This window comes from Tursiops truncatus, chromosome 6, assembly GCF_011762595.2.
Source record: "Tursiops truncatus isolate mTurTru1 chromosome 6, mTurTru1.mat.Y, whole genome shotgun sequence".
Classification (NCBI taxonomy): Eukaryota; Metazoa; Chordata; class Mammalia; order Artiodactyla; family Delphinidae; genus Tursiops; species Tursiops truncatus.
Window position 1 is genome coordinate 22,821,901 of NC_047039.1, and position 19,330 is coordinate 22,841,230.

Sequence of the window (19,330 nt, forward strand, 5' to 3'; positions counted from 1 at the left end):
TCTTCACCCCTACTGACATGAATTACAGCATTTATTCTGTAGGGAAGGAAAAAAACTTTTGTGCTCTGCCCTCCTATATTCTTTGGCTGGGACCCTGCAAATTAGACTAACAGAAGACAGATTAACAAGAGAAAACCAAACTTGATTAAAGCACGAAGTGCACATGCTCGCAGTGAAATTCAGTGATGAGTAACTCAAAGAAGTGGTTAGAACTTGGGCTTATATCTTAAACGAAGATGAAAAATCTGTACAGAATTGACAAGACACAGAAAAAAAGACTTTGAGTTTCTGGGGGTGACAAGCTGTGGGAAGGTAAATGTATGAGGAAACTTATGGAAGATAAGAGCTAGTAACAAGGTTTGTTATGCAGATTCCTCTGGTGCATCTCTTAGTTGATCAGGGTCTAGAGTTGTCTCCAGTGATTAATGTCTGTCCTTCTTGGTAGAGAGGGGAAGGGGATGCCTTTACAAATTTATGTCCTGCTTTTAGGCCAATAGGGGAAGTGCAGGGACTTTTCTTGTATCTGCTTCTTCTTAATTGCCTTCAGCTCAACATGATCCTTATACCAGAGAGACATATTTGGGGGTGGCATGTACTACTTATCCACACGTTCTACATACCTCTCCTTCTTGTTTCTTCATGAAATTGATTGCAATTTACCATTATATGTGTTCGTTTGTTGCACCCCCCCCCCCCACACACTAGAATAGGAGTGAATGAGTGTAGAAGTAACCCAGATGTCATATTTTTTTTTTTTTTTAGCCTGTAAAATACGAATGTGTGTGTGTGTGTGTATGTGTGTTTGGGGAGGCTGGGTGGGTAGCAATGAGATGGGTGAGTAGGGAGTAAGATGGTGCAGCGTGATTTCAAAGGATCCAGTACTACATTCTAATGAAAAAGCTATTAAAATATCAAAGGTACTGGCTCTAATGATGAGAATTTTAGACAAAAGGGGAAGATGGTGCACTCATGAGAAAGTAAGGGTTAGCATTTGGGGCTGGCTTCAGTTACTTTCAGATGACTCTGGAGGTGCCAAATATTCCATTTTCATATTAACTGAACTCCAAGGTCATGGGTTGGCTTACCAAAATGGGGTCTTACTGGAAAGAATGTTAGGAAGCACTCTCCATTACTAAAAACAGGGCAAAGTCACTACCTGAGGCTCAAACTGGGATTAAATGGATTTACACAAAGCTAAATAATTATTGCTAAAAGAACCAATTAAAATAGCACTACTCACCAAAAGGCACTCTGCTAGGCAATAAGGAGAGACGGTAAGAATGGTTATATTTAAATTAGACTTTGGAGTTCAAGTTACTAATTTCAGTCATCTAACTATTGCAATTACTAATAGTTATGTTACATTTCTATTTCAAACAGAAATAGATACCATCAACCTGGTTGAAGTGAGAATTCACACACACACAATTTATATGAGCATCAGAAACAAATTTTTGCCAGTGATGAAAGGACAGCATTCTTCTGAAAAGCAGCTTGGTTTGCAAATCTCTTTGGGAATTCTAAAGGTTGGCTGACGGGGGGATCCCTAGGACTTTCTTGAGTCCATGAGCTCTGATAAATTTCTGGAACGTCTTACATTTGCAAAATTTAAGGCCAAAATATTGAGTCTCTGAATGTTCTCTGAGATGCTTGCTTGCCTCTCTGTGGGAGGATTTGTTTGATAGACCATGTTTATTATTTGCAACATTTTCTCCACAATCCCACTCTTAATGCTCACTGGTTGTTTCCACCTCCGTCTCCCAAAGTGGCACATAAGCAGCAAGGCCTTCTGCCCAAGCTTCATAGCCTGACTAGATTAGACGTTTGATGATGTGTAACCTATATAATATATTAGACATTTGACATTTCCTTTTTGAAAACTGTCATCCAAGACTGATTTTTTTTCTCTTATCCTCTATGTCAGTGGATGGGAAAAGAAATACGATGCTTACTAGGGGTATTTAAGGAATGACTTACTGGAAACTTTCCACCAAATAATGTCTTTCCAGCCTATTGGGACTATCAGGGACTGAGCTGCTTTGCTCAGCTAAATGTATCATTTAATATAATAAGTACAGTGCAGACACACATCAAGCTTTAAAAATTAAACAGATAAAATATAGATACTTTTTATACATGTTTCTCTAGAGAAACAACTTGACTCTCTTCAATAAGGAATTTACCTTTAGAAAATACTTTGGATGATTATTTTGATAGAACCACTTTTAGAATATTATTATAAAATAAATGACTAAGGATAAACATCAAAAAAACACTTGTTTCTTTCAAACAAACTTTTTCTGAGTCATGGTGATTCATAATCTATAGTTTTTATGGCATCTGAACTTTTAAAATAGTATTTCTTTCTTCTCTCTGTACAATGAATTGAATGGCAAATGTGAAGCTTATCTTAATAGTCTCTCACCTAATTTGACAAGGTCATATTTCCCTTAAAAGCATCGCATTGTGACAGTAATTATGTTTCTAGATGATAGAAAATAATTTCAAGAAGTATTCAGCTGAGAAAGTTTGTGGAATGTTTCTAAGGACCTATTATCTTCTCTATCATTCAGTGTTTCTCCATATTCCTTTTTTTTTTTTTTTCTGTGTTCTTTTACTATTTTGTCCTTCCCCATGTGGGAGTTGAGAAGTTCACCCAGCTCCTTTCTGGGCTCCTGACTTTGGAGCTGCCTTTGGCATATCACCCATTATTTCTCACTGAGGCCGAGTCACAAAGTTGAGCTATGCTTGCTTTCAAGCACCTGCCCAAGCCACGTCCCCACCAGCCTCCAGCTTCTGGACTGTAGCAGTCTCTGTCTAGTCTTACTTTTTCACCCTCCCACTGCTCCCGTGCCCTCCTGCGCCGGGCAGACCTGTGGGTCAGACCCTCTGCAGCTGGTCCTTCTGTCAGCCCCCCTTGGTACTAGAATGCTCCTTGCCTCCTTCCTCAAGACAGTGCCCAGCACATTGTAGATGCTTTAGAAATGCCTATGCAGAGCCTCATTTCTGGCTCATTTGTGTACCCCTGGAGTTCCTGTCCTCCTTCAAAATCCTCTTGATTTTATGATATTTAGTAACTGCACAAGCTGGAATAAAACTCAGAGGACCAAATTTCTTTTAATTACATTCTGACTCACTTCAGAAAGATCTTAATCAATAGCAATGCTTGATTAGGTTTGGGCCTTGTGCCATGACCATGGCCATGGAGAGGACATCCAGAAGAGTACACTTCAGCACTTCAGGGTACTGATTTTCTAAAATATAATCTTAACCAAACATTAAAAACAGAAAAAAGAAAGTGTGGCATCGATTCATATCCCACCCTTAAGATACAACCACAGCAACAGAAAGAATTAGGATACTGCCAGCCAGAGGCTCTAAGATGTGGTTTGCTTAGTTTTGTTTTTCGCACGTGTAGAACGTCTGGGTTATGTAATCCTGAAGGATGGGATAAAATGGATCTCTCTCTTCCTGTTCTCTTAAGGGAAGCCATCAGCCGGGTTTGCGAAGCCGTCCCTGGCGCCAAGGGAGCCTTCAGGAAAAGAAAGGTACTGTTCTCTCGGCTCCGTGCCTACCTGTGTCTCTTTTACTTCTTCTCTCTTCTGTCACCACTCAGCATCTTTAATCACACACAATTGTTCCGTATCTCTTTTCCATGTCCCGGCTCTTGTCACTTTTTTTTTTTTTTTTTTTTTTGCTGGGCAAAGGGGAGCCAAGAGACATCTGTTGATTTAAAGGGCATAACTCACCAGTGACTCTTGTCACTTTTAAAAACAAAAAGAGCTTATATTCCCTCTTTGCCATGTGGTTAACGAGGACATTTAGCTCTCAAGGCTAACTGATAGGGTTGTCAAAATAAACATCCCAGATCTACACTGAAAGACATGTAAACCAGGGCCAGGCATTCTTCTCAGCCTTTATGTACATTAGTTCATTTCATTAGAACGACTCTGTGGTTGATGACCTCAGTGGTGTGCTGGTAATAGTTTAACAACAGGCTCTTGGGGCTGGAGGTGGAGACTGAGAAGCACTAAATTTGCTGTGTTTGCCAGTTTCTGTGGCATAAACGCTTCCACAATGGCCGATTTCAAGCTCTAACCTGACATCTCTAAAGTGGAGTTGGGAAGAGATGTGCGGTCGGTCACCCTTACACAATGTCCCCACTACATGTAGTGGACAAGGACATTGTCCACACTAAATAACCTGAACAGCATAGGTAATAGTTAATGTGGAAACAATTAGGAAGTGATGAGTTTTGAGTATTTATTGTTTGTTTTTTTAAAAATGTAATTGATTTAATTGTAAGTTTACATAAATTAATTTTTAATAGCAGCTCTTTTTAATGGCCAGCTCATAAAATTCCTAAAAATTTAATAATTGTCTCTCATTAGCTGGAACAAGACAGCTCTAGAACACCATTGAATATCCCCATTTTACAGATGTTAAAAACTGAGGCACAGGTATAAGAACCCACAATGCGAGAAGGTGGTGGAGCTGAGCTCAAGCTCAGGCCACCTGGCTCCACGGGCTGCACGTTCAACCCCTGGACTCGACCTTTTCATCCTGGAGGTGGTTGGACCAGAAGGAAAAAACTGGATTAAGACAAAGCTCAGAAAAACTCTTTTCTTAAGTGTGTAGTGAATACATAATTAAATATCCACCATCCAGACTTTTCTATGCCTGGACTGAATGGTGGCGAGCGCATCCCTGTGAGTATCTCCGAGTCTGTCCTGAGGCTGAGGCTCTGGGACAGGTTGTGTGATTGCCTCTGCTGCTCCCAGGGCTGAGGGTCAGCTCTGTCTTTGTAGACCGGAAACATTTGTGAGCGCTCAGAGCAACTGGGTTTCAGGCAGAGAACTTTGGATGAAGACTCATCTAGATGTGCCAGCCTGTGTTCCAGTCAGCCCACAGGGGACATAGAAGCCAGACAAGGCTCCAGAATCTTGAATACAGGAACTAGGAGGGCATCTGAGAACTGAGATAAGGAACCTCGTCTTTCACAGCCACTTGGTACCCGACCAGCAAGTCTCGAGGTTCCCTCTCAGGCCTCTTGGTGAAAGTGGTGGAAACAATGTCGATTTCTGGGCTTCACCCCTGGTATGCTAAATCAGAATCTCTGGGGTGGGGCCCAGGCATCTCTATTTTTAAATAGCTCTGGTAGGGGATTCAAAAGCGATGCCTGCTTGGTTAAGAACTAGTCTTAATTGGCATCTCAAAAGAGGGCATGTTCTACTCTGAAAAGGAAGGAAGGGACAGCTAGTGGGTCCCTGTGCCAAGGACAGTTCTGAAGGGCTGGTTGATGCACCAGTTAGAGCAGAACTGGGTCTGTCCATCCTTGTGCTGGCTCCAGACCCCTGAGTTTTAACTGGACCATTTAGTTGCTCATCAGCCCCATGAGCTGCTCCATTTCAGTCTGGTCCTGAGTAGTTTGATTCCTGGTAGGATGAAACTGGTTTCTGAGGCTGCAAAGCTTCAGGCCCTGGCCTGTGGCGCCTTCCTGGGACTTATGAGTGACCCCATGAGACACACCCCAACAGGAGCTGCCTGGTGTACTGACACCTCTGACCTTCCAGCAGAGTCGTCATCTCAGTGTGTGTATATTAGGTGCTTTACAGTTTGCCTATTGTGTATTCTAGAGTTTGTATGTTAGTGTCAGATCCCACACTCCCAGCTCATTCCTGGAATGTTGCCTTCACGTGCCCGATGAGAGGGGACGGTGGAGGTTGAAGGTGTGGAAGATAACAGCGTAGAGGTCTTGACAGTGTGGCCTCCTGTGAACGGAAAGCTAAAATAATGCTGCTTGATTTCACAGCCTCCGAGCAAAATGTTGTCCAGCATCCTGGGCAAGAGCAACCTCCAGTTTGCGGGGATGAGCATCTCCCTGACCATATCCACCGCCAGCCTGAACCTGCGGACCCCAGACTCGAAACAGGTCTGTAGGTGCTCAGGCCCTGCCCTGCCCATAGCCCCCAAACCATGGCTGTTGCACAAGGCTTCCCATTTCTAGCTTTACTGGGTCCCTGCGGAGCACATTTGTGTAAAATCTTCACCAGTCCACAAACTCTGGCCACTTCCAAAGGTCGCTGACAGAATGATAGATGGAATTGGGTCTCTTGAATTCTGCTATAAATTACCTTTTTTTTGAGGATAATGCATGAACGCATCAGTTTACTTATAGTGTAAAAAGAGGTGTGTGTATGCCCAGAGGTCTCCTCTCAATGTCCTTGACCTATTTTGCTTTCCTTAATATTGTATTTTGTTGGTTCTACCGTCCACATTTTATTTTCAGATTTATCATCTTTGAGATGGTGGCATGTCATGGTTTAATTGGCAGTATTTTTTTACTTCTTCGTGGGTTGTTATTTTGGAGCCTCTCTTAGTTGACAGTGTCATAGGTTGGTGCAGTATGGCACATCTGTGGCATGTCCAGTGCGGACGGGGCCCTTACTGACTGAGGTGGGGACGACGATGCTTACTGAGGAAAACCCTGTTAAGATAGTTGGGTTTTTCTTCAGTGTCTATATCTTAAGTTTCTCTGATTGTTAGTTCCTTTAGCTGGGAAAGTGGGTGTATGAGTAGCTGTCCTGAAACCAGCAGGGGAGTTCTAAAGGCCAAAGGAGGCAAAGGAGGTGAAAATGCTCATAAACCATAAAGGTGGGAGGTGGAGCGAAGCCATCCTTCACTTGCTCTGCCCAGTCTGGGCCTCTGCTGCTGACAGTGTGAGCTGGGATTTGGATGTGCCTACACGGAGAGGGATGGGCAATCCACAGACCTCTGAATGACACACTTCCTGACTCTGGCAGTGTGTTACCAGGGATGCCTAGGGGTACCTTCATGTTGCTATACATATTCATATTTATTGATTCCATATTCCCCAGGTAAGCAAGCAGCATCCCCAGCTTCATTTAGGATGAATGGGACACCACCGCACCCCTGTCCCAACCCAAGATGTTGAAATAAATTCTATATCTAGCATAGAAATGAGAGGCAACACCTGGGCTGTGTTTTGACATAGTGGATGCCACTTCTCACTCCATTCCTTTGTCCTCACTCAACTGATGGATAATCCCCTGTCTTTTCTCATCGGCCCTTCCGAGGGATGGGTAACCAGTCGTTAGGTGGCAGATTAAGAACGTGCAAGAGGCTCAGCGTTTCTCTGGAGCTGCCTCCTGCTGAGCACCGTGGTGGCTCACGGTGCGCCTTGCTCGGCGCTGCCCTCACACGCTCACTTCCATTCTTTTTGTTTTTAACTGAAGTATAGTTGATTTACAATGTTGTGTTAATTCTGCTGTACAGCCAAGTGATTCCATTATACATTTATATACATTCTTTTGAAAATCCTTTTCTGTTATGGTTTATCACAGGATATTGAATCCAGCTCCCTGTGCTATGCAGTAGGACTTCTTGTTTATATATTCTATATATAATGGTTTGCATTTGCTAACCCCAAACTCCAGTCCTTCCCTCCGCCCCCTCTGCCTGGGCAACCACAAGTCTGTTCTCTTTCATTCTTATTCATGTGGCTTCTATACCTTTTGTTTGTAGGAATCCTCAGACCACAGTCCTCAATTCTGTGAGATCTTATCTCCTAATTCTCCCTTCTACCTCAAAAAATAAAAAAAGGGAGAGAGAGGCAGACTCTCAGAGCAGAAACGATGAGGTCACCATGGTTGGCCATCCCATCCTCGGGTTGGGGGCTGGTTGGGCGTATCCAGGTCTCATTGTCCCGCCCTTGTTTATGTGGATGTGGGAGGGAGTGTGGGGCTGGGGGGATGCCTGGGGAATGGCAGCTCGGGTGACATGAGCACAGTCTGAGGAAGGTTTGGCAGGACCCAGAGCTCACATCCCTCTGCCTCTCCCGAGTTAAGGGCCAGGCTGTAGCAAATACAAGGAGCCCGAGTGGGCAGACCCTTCGCAAACCAGAGAGCCAGCAGAAAGGCAAAGCTAGCTCTCCTTTTCAGAGCTCTCAAGGAGAAGAAGCAAGATGAAACACCCTCAGAGCAAAACACATCCTTTAGTTAATTAGCTCTAATTTTCTTACTCTCCTTTTCAATGTCTATCTTACCCAAAGGGACAACATACAATCACACAGTAACAGTCACGTTGGCCAAATATGATTTCCATTTTTTTCTTAAATCTGTGTGTTCACTTTGATTTCCAAACCCCAGTTTTAGAGCTGCTTTAGAATCAAAAATTAAATAAACAAAAAATTCAATAAGCAAAAAATGAACAACTTTAGAAGTCATAGTTTGTCATCATCTGGGGACTGCTATGTCCTCATTGCTCTCTTGGGAGCCCTCTGCCCCTGGACTAGAGGCAGAATTCAGAAAGCTGCAAAGGGCAGCTATTAGTCTGATCCAGCTGGGTTTGGGTACAGGCTACAGAGCTGAACTCGTTGTTTTTATTCATCGATATACTCAGGCTTTTCTAGATCCTGAGTAGTTTTGCAAGTGCCAACAAGTGAAGTAGGCATTTAAAAATATCTAATTTTATCTTGTAATTCAGTTATAGTTTTGCTTTGAGTTTTACTGGAGCATGGTTGGAAAAATCCCTTGGATGGTAGGATTACAGCTCTGTAAATTCTGCCTGCCTGCCGGCGAGGACCTGAGGGGGCTGTGCAGAAAGAAACCTGGTTATGCTGGGATGGAGACGAGAGTGCTGTTCCCACCCCCGGAAATTTACTTCAATGTCACTATGTTGTCTTTAAAAAGATAAAAATAGCATGGAAGACTTATGTAGCCTTTTAAATTTAGGGCAGCTCCTAATTTACTCAGTGTCTACTAAATCCCACCGTATGCTGCAGTTTATAAAGCTAATGGAAATTTCCCAATTTAAAATTAACTTGGAACATCCTCGGTGGTTTTTAAATTGATAAATTACAAGAGTGCCTGAGAGGACACCAATTTTGATCTTGGATGCCGGCTTTCTAATTCATGTGCTCATGATACAAATGGGATGAAGTAGGAGACAGCCACACTTCCCTCCACTCCAGCTATGGGGTCTGTACCAAAGACCTCATGTGTCTTTGGAAACAGAAACTGCACAGTTGACATGTTTTGGTGTGTGGTTGAGACGTTTTCCTTCTCAAAGAGTCATGGTTGTTAAGATCCCCTGTGTTCGGTCACAGCTCTGCCTTTAACTAGCTGTAGAGCTTTGAGCCAGCCGATTAGCCCCTCTGGGCCTCAGGCTCTTCATCTGTAAAATGGGATTGCAATAGTTCCTACCTCATAGGGCTGCTGTGAGACTTAAATGAGATAATTCTGGCAAAGCAGCTAGATGAGCGTCTGACGTTGTGAAAGTTCATTCAGGGTTATCTATTGTTATTACTTTTATAATTGTTATTTTCATTGGGTATGAATTTTACCAATTATCAGGAATCCTTGTGGATTTGTATTTCCTGCCAACAAACAGTAAGTTTTCCAAGACATGGGAAAGGTAATAACGGCACATCTCTTTTCTTGTTTTGGACCTGGCAGATTATAGCAAATCATCACATGCAGTCCATCTCCTTTGCCTCTGGTGGAGACCCGGTAAGTGCCCATGGAGTTGTTTCCTCTTGCTCTTGTCAGAATTGCTGCAAAGGGGCCCTGCTTCAGAAGCATGCCTCTTAGGACCCTATAAAGAAAGTTAGCTGTGATACCAACTATTTCCACTTCCCTTTCATAAGCTCTTCCTGACTCTCATTTTTTTTTAGGGGTAACCCATGACAAGGACCTACCATTAAATTTCATTTCATTAGTAAAAAGCTGTCAAAAATCCCTGAAGCACTGGCTTTCTTAAGTTACTGGTTTCTCAAGTTGCTGGAGTGCACTCGTGACTCTGCTAATCTTGCTTTGTTCCTGTTTTTCTACTGGCTCTCCCTTGGAGTCTTCCATTTTTGGATTTTAAGTCTATTCAAAGGCTGTGAATTTACTTAGTCTGGTTTATTCATAAATATTTGAAATTGGTATTTTTCTCTCCAAATTTAACACTGTAGTCTTTTAATGCTTTGTTTTGCCAACAGGGAAGGAGTTTCAGAGATAGAGAGAGAAAAAGAGAGAGGATAGAGAATACGAGAATGTTCTAATTTTCATTGCTTCTTTTATTAAGAAGGTGGAACAACAAGGGAATTTGCTCCCCACATTCGGTCAGGAATTCTACGATACAATGCCAGCATTCAGTTTCAGTGTCAGGAAAGGCAGGACTCAGAAAACCACTTCCTCCTCAGGCAGGGCAGTGTTTCTGTTATCATTATTGTTGTTTGTATTATTTTGTCAAATTATCGGTAGACAACGCTCAGATTTTATGTAAGAGTTTACTGGTCCAAGATAGCCTGAGTAATTAGTGCATTATATTACTCCTTATCCCAAGGCCAGGGACCTTGTCTATTTCTAGCCCGGGAAGGGGATTTTTACCATGCCCTGTGTTTAACTCATATATCTTTCCTGACATACTCCTACCTGTGTAACCTGATTGCAGAACTGCTGTTGGCACATTGAAACCCAAATCGAGGGAGTGATCTCCACTGCTGGCTCCAATCTCGATGTTCCCAAAGGACAGTATAATCATGACACTGAGTGTCTCAGCCACAGGAAAGCCTGCGCCTGCCCTTCCCTCTCCCACCTGCTACAGCCTCCAGGGAGGCATCACTCCTATCTCCCTAGCACTGAGCTCCTGCTGGGGAGATGCAGGCTGCAGGGAGAGGCCCCAGGAGTCTCCCTGTCTCGGACCCTTGAGCCAAGGGCACTGGCAGGAGAGGGATTTGGCCACCCTGCAGATGGTTCTTTGCCCTTAATCTTCTGCTAAAGTGTCACAGGATGACCAGAGCATTATTTAAACATCTCATTCAGTGGGTTCCACTGGCTTTGGCCCTATTTCATATTTAGGGTCTAATTTTCAGAAGTCTTCCAGGATGCTTTCCTCTTCTTTTTTCCTTCCCTTCCCTTCTTTTACTTTATTTCCAATCCTTTAATTTCTTATGATCCACTGCAAAATGAAATACCTCACTGAGATGTATGTTTAGAAAGTGGAAGTGTTCCATAATCAAGCCCATCTAAGGAGCATTTCTGAAGATTATATCTAGACATATGTATACACTCATTCTCTACCTGTACTACACATATACACATATCTATACTTATATCTGTAACCAGATCTAGTTAATTTGCAGTGGCTGTCTACTTGCTTGCCTAATGTGATGCTTAGAGCCATAGATTCTTAAATTTGGAAGGTAACCCAGTTTGAAAAATAAGAGGCAGAAACGTTGCACACCTGCATCAATATCTCCTTTCAAGAACTTGTCTCAAACCTCATCTTCATGTTGACATTGAGTGGAGATGCAGAGATCTAGAAAACGGAAAGCCAAATACATTGTCCTGTGTTAGAATTATTTTATTCTCCACTATGCACAAAGACCTGTGAACTATTTTCAATTTTCCCTATCACCTCCTCTTAAAAAAAGGAAACATTCAGTGACCCTTAAAGTAATTCATAACTTTTAATATTTTTTTTCTGATACAGAAAATGTCATGATTCCAGGGGACAGGAAGCCTGGTTACTTTTTATTTTAACCAATTCAAATGCACATCACATTGTGCATGAGTTCTCATTCCAAATTTATTTATAACCATTACAATTGGTATACCTTTTAAATAAAACCAACAATTCTAGGTCCTATTCCTTGTTCTGCTGCTAAGTATATATCTACTTTTTGCTTTGTGCCTCAGTTTACTGGGTGAGAAAATGGTATTTTGAAATGTCAAATAAGACAGACTGGAAAACACAGTTAATCCCTGCAATTAAAAAAGGCATACTACAGGGCTCCCCCGGTGGTGCAGTGGTTGAGAGCCTGCCTGCCGATGCAGGGGACACGGGTTCGTGCCCCGGTCCGGGAAGATCCCACATGCCACGGAGCGGCTGGGCCCGTGAGCCATGGCCGCTAAGCCTGCACGTCCGGGGCCTGTGCTCCACAATGGGAGAGGCCACAACAGTGAGAGGCCCGTGTACCGCAAAAAAAAAAAAAAAAAAAAAAAAAAAAAAAAAAGGCATACTACAATTATAATCTACTATTATTAGCAGTTCTAAAAGATCACCAAAAGAAAGCCAGAATAATGGTCAGGCTCAGAAAAACTTGGGGAGTGAGAACAGACATGGGTAAATACAGAACAAGCACTTGGCATCCCCATCTTTGGCACTTAGAGTGCTCACTGTGTGACTGGGTGATGTCAAGAACATTGTTTTAACAGCAATACACTCCCCCACTGTGCCGGGAATGCATCAATATTGGCATTGGAAAAGCTGTGTCCTTGGCTTGGCCATTGATCATCTGAGTGACAGGGACACATCACATCTCTTACCTAGTCTTCCTTCCCTAGCTTGAAGCCAGAGGAGCATTTCTCAGACTGGAGTAAGAATTTAAAAAGAAGAATTTCCTTGTATATGCTACTAATGTGGACTCAAATTAGTTTTGTTACACAAATATGTACAAAAATAAATTATGTATAGACTCCTTATGTTTATTCCTTTTATTAAACTGTAAATCCCAATCAAACTTGGAAATTAAGTACAAATAAACACAGTAAAGGCAATAACATTCAAAGTAAAATTAATTTACTGTGATGAGTAAAGTTTTGTTGAAACTAAATCTCTGCTCCCAATGTGACTCTAGAACTGGCTACCATGGTGCAGAAGCCTTTGAGGTCAGCATCTCTCTACTACCACAGGCGCCAGATGACTCACTCCTTCCACTGATTTCTTCCATTCAAGTAAACACTTCAGTGGTACATCATTGTGTACAAATGTGACATTAATTTGCTTCAGGTGGGGCAAAGCCATCTGACTGTTCTTTTCTCTCTGATTCTTTAAAAACCTGGCACCCGTAATGTTGGAAACCCCACTGAAAATCTTGGCACTGAAATTGCGTGCAGAGCTTGATGGCACAGGTGTCATTCAGATGACCCCGCATATTACTGTATTAACTTTTAAGATTATCATAGAAATGAAAGCATGAAAAGAGATTCTGGTGACATCTCAAACACTGGAGAATATACCTGCCCAACCCTAGGGTTCCATGGATCTCAGACTGAGAAGCTAGTGCTCCCTAAGTCCACTTCTGACATTCACATCTCCTGAATCCAGGAAGAGTGTCTATGATTACAAGCTACAATCCTTATTTTTGCCAGTAACTTCAGATTCTGACCCGATCTTCCTTGATGAAATGGCAGGAAGTCAGGTCGACCGGTTGATGGACTCCCACTCCCTTTCCCAGGTCAGTCTGTGAATACACCAAAGGACAGAGATAGAGAGAGAAAAAGAGAGAGGATAGAGCCTGAGCAGGAAGGGGAAACAGCTTAGATAGACTACATGCTGGAGAATGACCTCAGGGTAGCAGTCCAATACGTCAAGAGCTGCCGGAAGAGCTCTCTCCCTTCTTAGTCTTAGTGGGTGTTTTTGAGTTGCAGGGCAGTGATGTTTGGAAAAGCGACTTGCACCCTGCAGTGGGTTCTCAGAAGCACTGCATCCTCCTCCCCTGCCTCCACACTCACTTTCCCTCTTCCCCTCACACATTGGAGGGTTTTCTGGAGCCCTGTGGAGAAAGAAGGGGTCGTTTCTCCTGCCCATAGAGTATCACAAAGAAGGAACTCACGACAGAGAATATTGCAGATGCTGAAAACATTGGAAGCTAATCGATAACCTTGGAGTCCTCCAAAACCATCACATGGGGGAAATATCCACAACAACGAGGAGACCTTTACCATGCCCCCCCCAGACTTTTTGAATGTTGAAAATGTCAACTTTGCAGGAAAGTCTTTCTTTTGCTTTCAAGAATTAAGAGAATTATTGTTTCCTCTGTTTAGAAACTAAAATTCACATGGTCACCTCGGCTCACTCCTGAGGTCATCGTTTCCTCTGCATGCCAAGTAGATGAGGCAGGCAAGGGGACTTATATTTCATGTGTAAGGGTGAGACTTCTAAATAGAGCTCATGCTTTTGAAACATCTTAAAAGAATTAAAATTACTACTTATGTCATCGTATCCATATCTCATCCACCCATGAGGGATGTTTGCAACCAGCCTTTGAACATCACTTCTAATTTTCTCAGTGTGGCCCCCAGATCAGCGGCAGCACCTGGTTGCTTGTCAGAAATGTACGTTTCGGGGCCTCACCTCAGACCTGCCGAATCGGATACCCTGGGCTGGAGCTCAGCAATCTGTGCTGTAACAAGCCCTGCCGGGGATTCTGACCCCAGCTCAGATTTGAGGATCGTTGTTGGAGACAGCTGACAGCAGTGGCTCTCAGCCTTGGTTCATAATAGAATCATCTGGGGAGCTTTTAAAAATCCTTAATGCCTGGGCCTCACATCCACACCAGTTAAATCAGATTATCTGGGAGTTGGGACTCAGGTATTAGTGTGTTTATAGCTCCTCAGTGATCCGACATGCTGAGAATGGATGCCCTTCACACCCTTGCTGCTCAAAGTGTGGGTGTGGCGAAGCTGCATCAGTGTCTTGTGAGAGCTGTCTGCAGATGCAGAACCTCGGGCCCAGCTCCTGGCCTGTGGAGTCAGAATCTGCATTTCACAAGATCCCCGGTGATTCCTGCCCACTGTACAGTCTGAGAAATGCTGGGCTGTCATCAGGGCTACTCTTGATTACTGATCTGCTGTATGCATGATGTGTCTGCTGTCCTGTCTTCACCTGTGATTAGTGATGTGACATCTCATTTTTCTTTCACAGGATACAACAGACTATGTTGCGTACGTAGCTAAGGACCCTGTTAATCGCAGAGGTAAGCAATGTGTGACTTTCGTCATCTCTCACTCATGAGCAGCCAGGCTTAACAATGGATACCAGATGGTCCTCATGATCTCAGCCCTCTTCATCCAAACTAAGTGTCATATCGTACTGTTAGCGATAATTGAGGTTTGCAGGCAGTGAAGCGTGGCGGCACACCTGGCTGGGTTAGGAGATGCTGGATATCTGAGAGCTTTAAACACACTTATATCCAGATGGCTAGAGCTTGGTACACCTGACCTGCGGATGGCAGCTCCCACTCATACTCTGAAGGTGCCCTCAGTTACACCTGAAGACTTTGCAAACCGCTGGCCTCCTGCCCAGCTACAGCTCCTTGTGCGTCCACTGCCAACTAAGTCTCCCCGAGAAGCCTCGTGCTGCTCTGCATGGCCCTGGAAGCCAGTGTCCAAGCTCTGGTGCTGCCCACTTACACCCCACAAAGGTGCTAGGGCCTCAAACACAGGCTGGGTAGGGGATTTGAAACATCCAAGTACTTCCCATCTACATGGAACCTTTATTCCTAGACCCTCCCTACATACCCACCACCCCATTTCTTTCATCATTTACAAAACCAAAGGGTCCCCCCCTCCAATGTTAATAAGCTTGGACAGGTGAGCTGATTAGGGGGCACTACCCTTGAATCCCAGAAAGCCACCAGGTGCTGCACAACTCCAATTTAGAACTCACTGATGGAGGTCACCTGTGGGGTTTGTAACACTACAAATGGCACTTCCCTCTATCACCCATTGCTTCCCCTCCTCCTCCCACCCTCTACCCCAGGTACCCATTGTTAAGATTTCCTAGCTGGCTTTGCAGAAGTTTTATGTCTGTCCATATACATATATATACTCTTCTACTTTTGTTTTTTTTTGTTTGTTTGTTTGTTTTTTTGCGGTACGCAGGCCTCTCACTGTTGTGGCCTCTCCCGCTGCGGAGCACAGGCTCCGGACACGCAGGCTCAGCGGCCATGGCTCACAGGCCCAGCCACTCCGCGGCATGTGGGATCCTCCCAGACCAGGGCACGAACCCATGTCCCCTGTATCGGCAGGCGGACCCTCAACCACTGCGCCACCAGGGAAGCCCTACTCTTCTTTTAAAATTTCACCACAGATGAGATTTTAGCATTCTGTTTTCCCACCAGCCTTGAGGGAGGGGGAGGTGGCAGGCTGCACTCATCCCAGAGTTAACACTTGTTGAAGTTCTTCCTTTATTTTTGTTTGTTCTAAGTTAACTTCAAGTAATCCTAGACTTTTTTTTTTACACCCTTAATGGCTCCTAGGTCAATGGTTCTGAAAATGAACTATACTTTAGAATCACCTGGGGAGCTTTAAAAAAATCTCAATGCTCAGGCCTCAGAGAGGGGTACCCAGGCAACTGTACTTTTTAAAAGCTCTCCAGATGATTCCCATGTACAGCCAGGACTGAGAAATCAGGCTCTAGGTCCAGACTCTGAAGGAGTTTAACCCTGTGCTATTTGACTTAGGGCCATGGAAGCACACAAGCTGATACCTTGTTTCACGGCTGCAAACCAGCAGCACCTTCTGTCCACAGTACCTTTTCAAAGTCATGGAAATCAGGATCCACTCCATGTGCTCAATGGTTGCTGGACCAGCTCCCTTTGGGACCTGCATGCAGTGCTGGTGTAAAGACAGACACCAGACCTCTGCGCCGTTGCTGGTGCTTTGGGGGCACCAGCAGCATAGGGGTCCTTTGAGATGCTTGATAGGAGAGGATCACTCCCTCCTTCCAGTTATCTGTTGCCTGTAACAAATCTTAATGGCCTAACAGCCATCATTTTAAAATATCTTTTGATATGATGAAGTATTAAGTGTCCAGGCAGGGCTCAGTTGGCCAATTCTTCTGCTCTCTGTGGCATCAATGGGGTATTGGGTGGTCTTTGGCTGGTGGCTGGCCTGGTCTAGAGGGTCCAAGCTGACTTCACTTCCACGCCTTGGACCTTGGTAGGGAGGACAAGAAGCCAAAGCCAGAAGGGTCCTTCTCCCTCTGCAAGGAGTCTCAGGGTCCCTCCAAGTGGCCCCTGATTCAGGGCAGTAGGACTTCCCACATAGCAACTCTGGGCTCAATGATGCCAAAGTGGATGCCAAAGACCAGGCACCACTTCATCTCTGTCATAGTTGACTAGTCAAAGCTGTCCCAGGCAGCTCAGATTCAGGGGAGGGGAACCAGACCTGCCCTCCGACAGGAATTTGCAGCCTTCCTTATCCATCACATCTCTGTTCCCACACGTACCCAGGCAGCCCCAGCCTCCTGGGAGGCAGTGTGGGAAGGGAGGGGAGTCATAGATCTGGCCATGAACAGTATCTCAGAGCAGGCTTTGCCTCCATCCGATATGTGTCCACCCACCGTTGCCTCCTTCGGCAAGGAGCTGGGGGAGGGCTCCCCTGGCTGCTCTCTTCTCTTTCCTCCTGCCCTAGGCCAGGAAGAGAGTTTAGTTGAATAAGAATGGCCTCTGCCATGCAGGAGTCAGATTAGCAAGAAATTCTGGGAGTGAATGTTCTTATTTGGACTCTTAAATATCCAACTCCCCACGCAGAGGCCCCAGTTGATGTGCTGACCCCATTGTGGTTCCCTGGCTGCAGGCATAGCTACTCAAGGCAGGCAGGCATCAAGGCACATTTGGAGCCCAGAAAGTCTTCTGTCAAAATCCTGCAGAGATGGGTCAAAGTCCCTCACTGTTATCATTTGTCCTTTCCACACTGATTCCTGCTTATACATTCTGGTGTGTGTTTTTGGATAATCTAGCAGTATTTACAGTGAGAAAAAAATTATATTTTCTCTCTAGTATCAAGAACCCATGGCTTATATAATTAATCTGGTGGAAGGGCAAAGGATCTCTGACCCATGTCATTAAGCTCTATGGTAACCACCACCATCTTGAGAAGGTAGGGATTGCAAATGAGTGAAGTTTCATGAGGTTGGCACCTTATAGCTGAAAGGCAGGTCTGACAGGAGACCTGGAAGGTGACTACTGATATATGTAGGATAAAAAGCCCCCAAAATCAGGCTTTGCTGGATCCTAATATACCATTTTCTTTTCACATTGGAATCTGTATTACTACACAAGGACTCCCATTCCCTGCAATCTAATGTCTATTGGTTCGGAATGGACTGTTTGGGTCACAAAAGTACATAAAAAATAATGTCCTAATTAGACATATGGCTGCCTGCAGGTGGCATGTACTTCCTATAATTTATAACCACAATAGCATCCCTGTTCAGGCGCCTTCTGCAACTCCTGAACTTGCGTGGAAAGTCATATCCTACGGTGCTGACCTGATGGTAGAGAGGCCTGAGTGTTCAGCTGTTATAGCTTCTAACACATCCTGCTGCCCTTTCCCCAGGATTTCCTGAATAAGGGGGAAACGTGGTGATTGGACTTGAGAGGGAAGCCCCCCATGGACTACTGCCTCACATGGCTGTGCTTTCTTCTCCAGGCTTCTCTACTAGCTCACGGTCATTTCAACACTGAATTTAGGGTTCCTCTGGCCTCAGACAGTTGTAGGCCGCAGGAGGTGACTTTCCGGGAGAAACTTAGAGTATGAACTCCTTAAATAATACAGAACCTTTTCTGGCTTTTCTTTCCCCTAGGAGTAAAACCTCTTCTGTATAATAGGTGAAAGTAATGATTTATTTTTTTAAGCCAGGAGGTTAAATTCCATCTCATAACACTGTGGTGGGAGGTTAATTTTCCTGTGAGTGAATGTTTAGGTTGTTTCCCATATCTGGCTTTCGTCAACCATGGTTTTTTTGTGTGTTTTTTTTTAAATAAGCAAACCAGTCCCTGAGCTCTAAATACCCTGTGCCAAAGACTATGAATGTTCCTGCGTAGCCCAAGCTTCTGGCTGAAATTCAGACTTGTGTAGTTACCAGCCTGCTGCACATCTCTGCTCAGAAGCCTCCTAGCCCCCTCACCTTGACAAGCCACAGAGCTAGGTCTTTCCTTCCACCACAAAGTATCTGCCTGTCTCACTCATCATGATGTGAGCTCACTCCTGCTCTATCCCCTATCTCGTTTCCTATGATCTCCCCTCACCTCCACTCCAGCTCCACTGATCTTCTGGCTCTTCCTTGAACATGGCAAGCAAGCACCTGCCTCAGGGCCTTTGCACCTGTTGAGCCCTATGCCTGCAACATTCTTAGACTAGACCTTCCCATGGCTCACTCCCTGACTTCCTTCAGGCTTCTTCTGCGATGCCACCTCCTATATGGCTTTCCCTGGTCATCCTACATGTCACCCTACAACATCATCTTCATCACCCCCTTTATTTCACATTATTGTCTTTATGGTTTTATTAGTTTCCTGTGACTGCTCTAACAAATTACTGCAAACTTTGTGGCTCAAGACAACAAAAGTTTGCTCTCTCACAATTCTGGAGGCTAAGGGTCTGAAATCAAGGTGTCAGCAGCCATGCTCCCTCCAAACGTTCCAGGGGGGAAGGCTTCCTGCTTCTTCCAGCGTCTGGTGGCTCCAGGAGTCCTTGGCTTATGGCCTCCTTGGCCTCCATCTTCACATCACCTCCTCTGTGTCTGTGTCACC

At 44.4% G+C, this 19,330-nt stretch overlaps 1 protein-coding gene across 1 annotated transcript in view; it reads left to right on the forward strand.

Moving 5' to 3' along the window:
• SHC3 (SHC adaptor protein 3) overlaps nt 1–19,330 on the forward strand; it is a 145,111-nt gene that overhangs the window by 76,357 nt on the left and 49,424 nt on the right. Inside the window, exons 3-6 of the mRNA XM_019936230.3 lie at nt 3,485–3,548; nt 5,813–5,932; nt 9,477–9,530; nt 14,716–14,767. Of these exons, the coding sequence (XP_019791789.1) occupies nt 3,485–3,548; nt 5,813–5,932; nt 9,477–9,530; nt 14,716–14,767 (290 nt within the window). The remainder of the gene's footprint in view (nt 1–3,484; nt 3,549–5,812; nt 5,933–9,476; nt 9,531–14,715; nt 14,768–19,330) is intronic.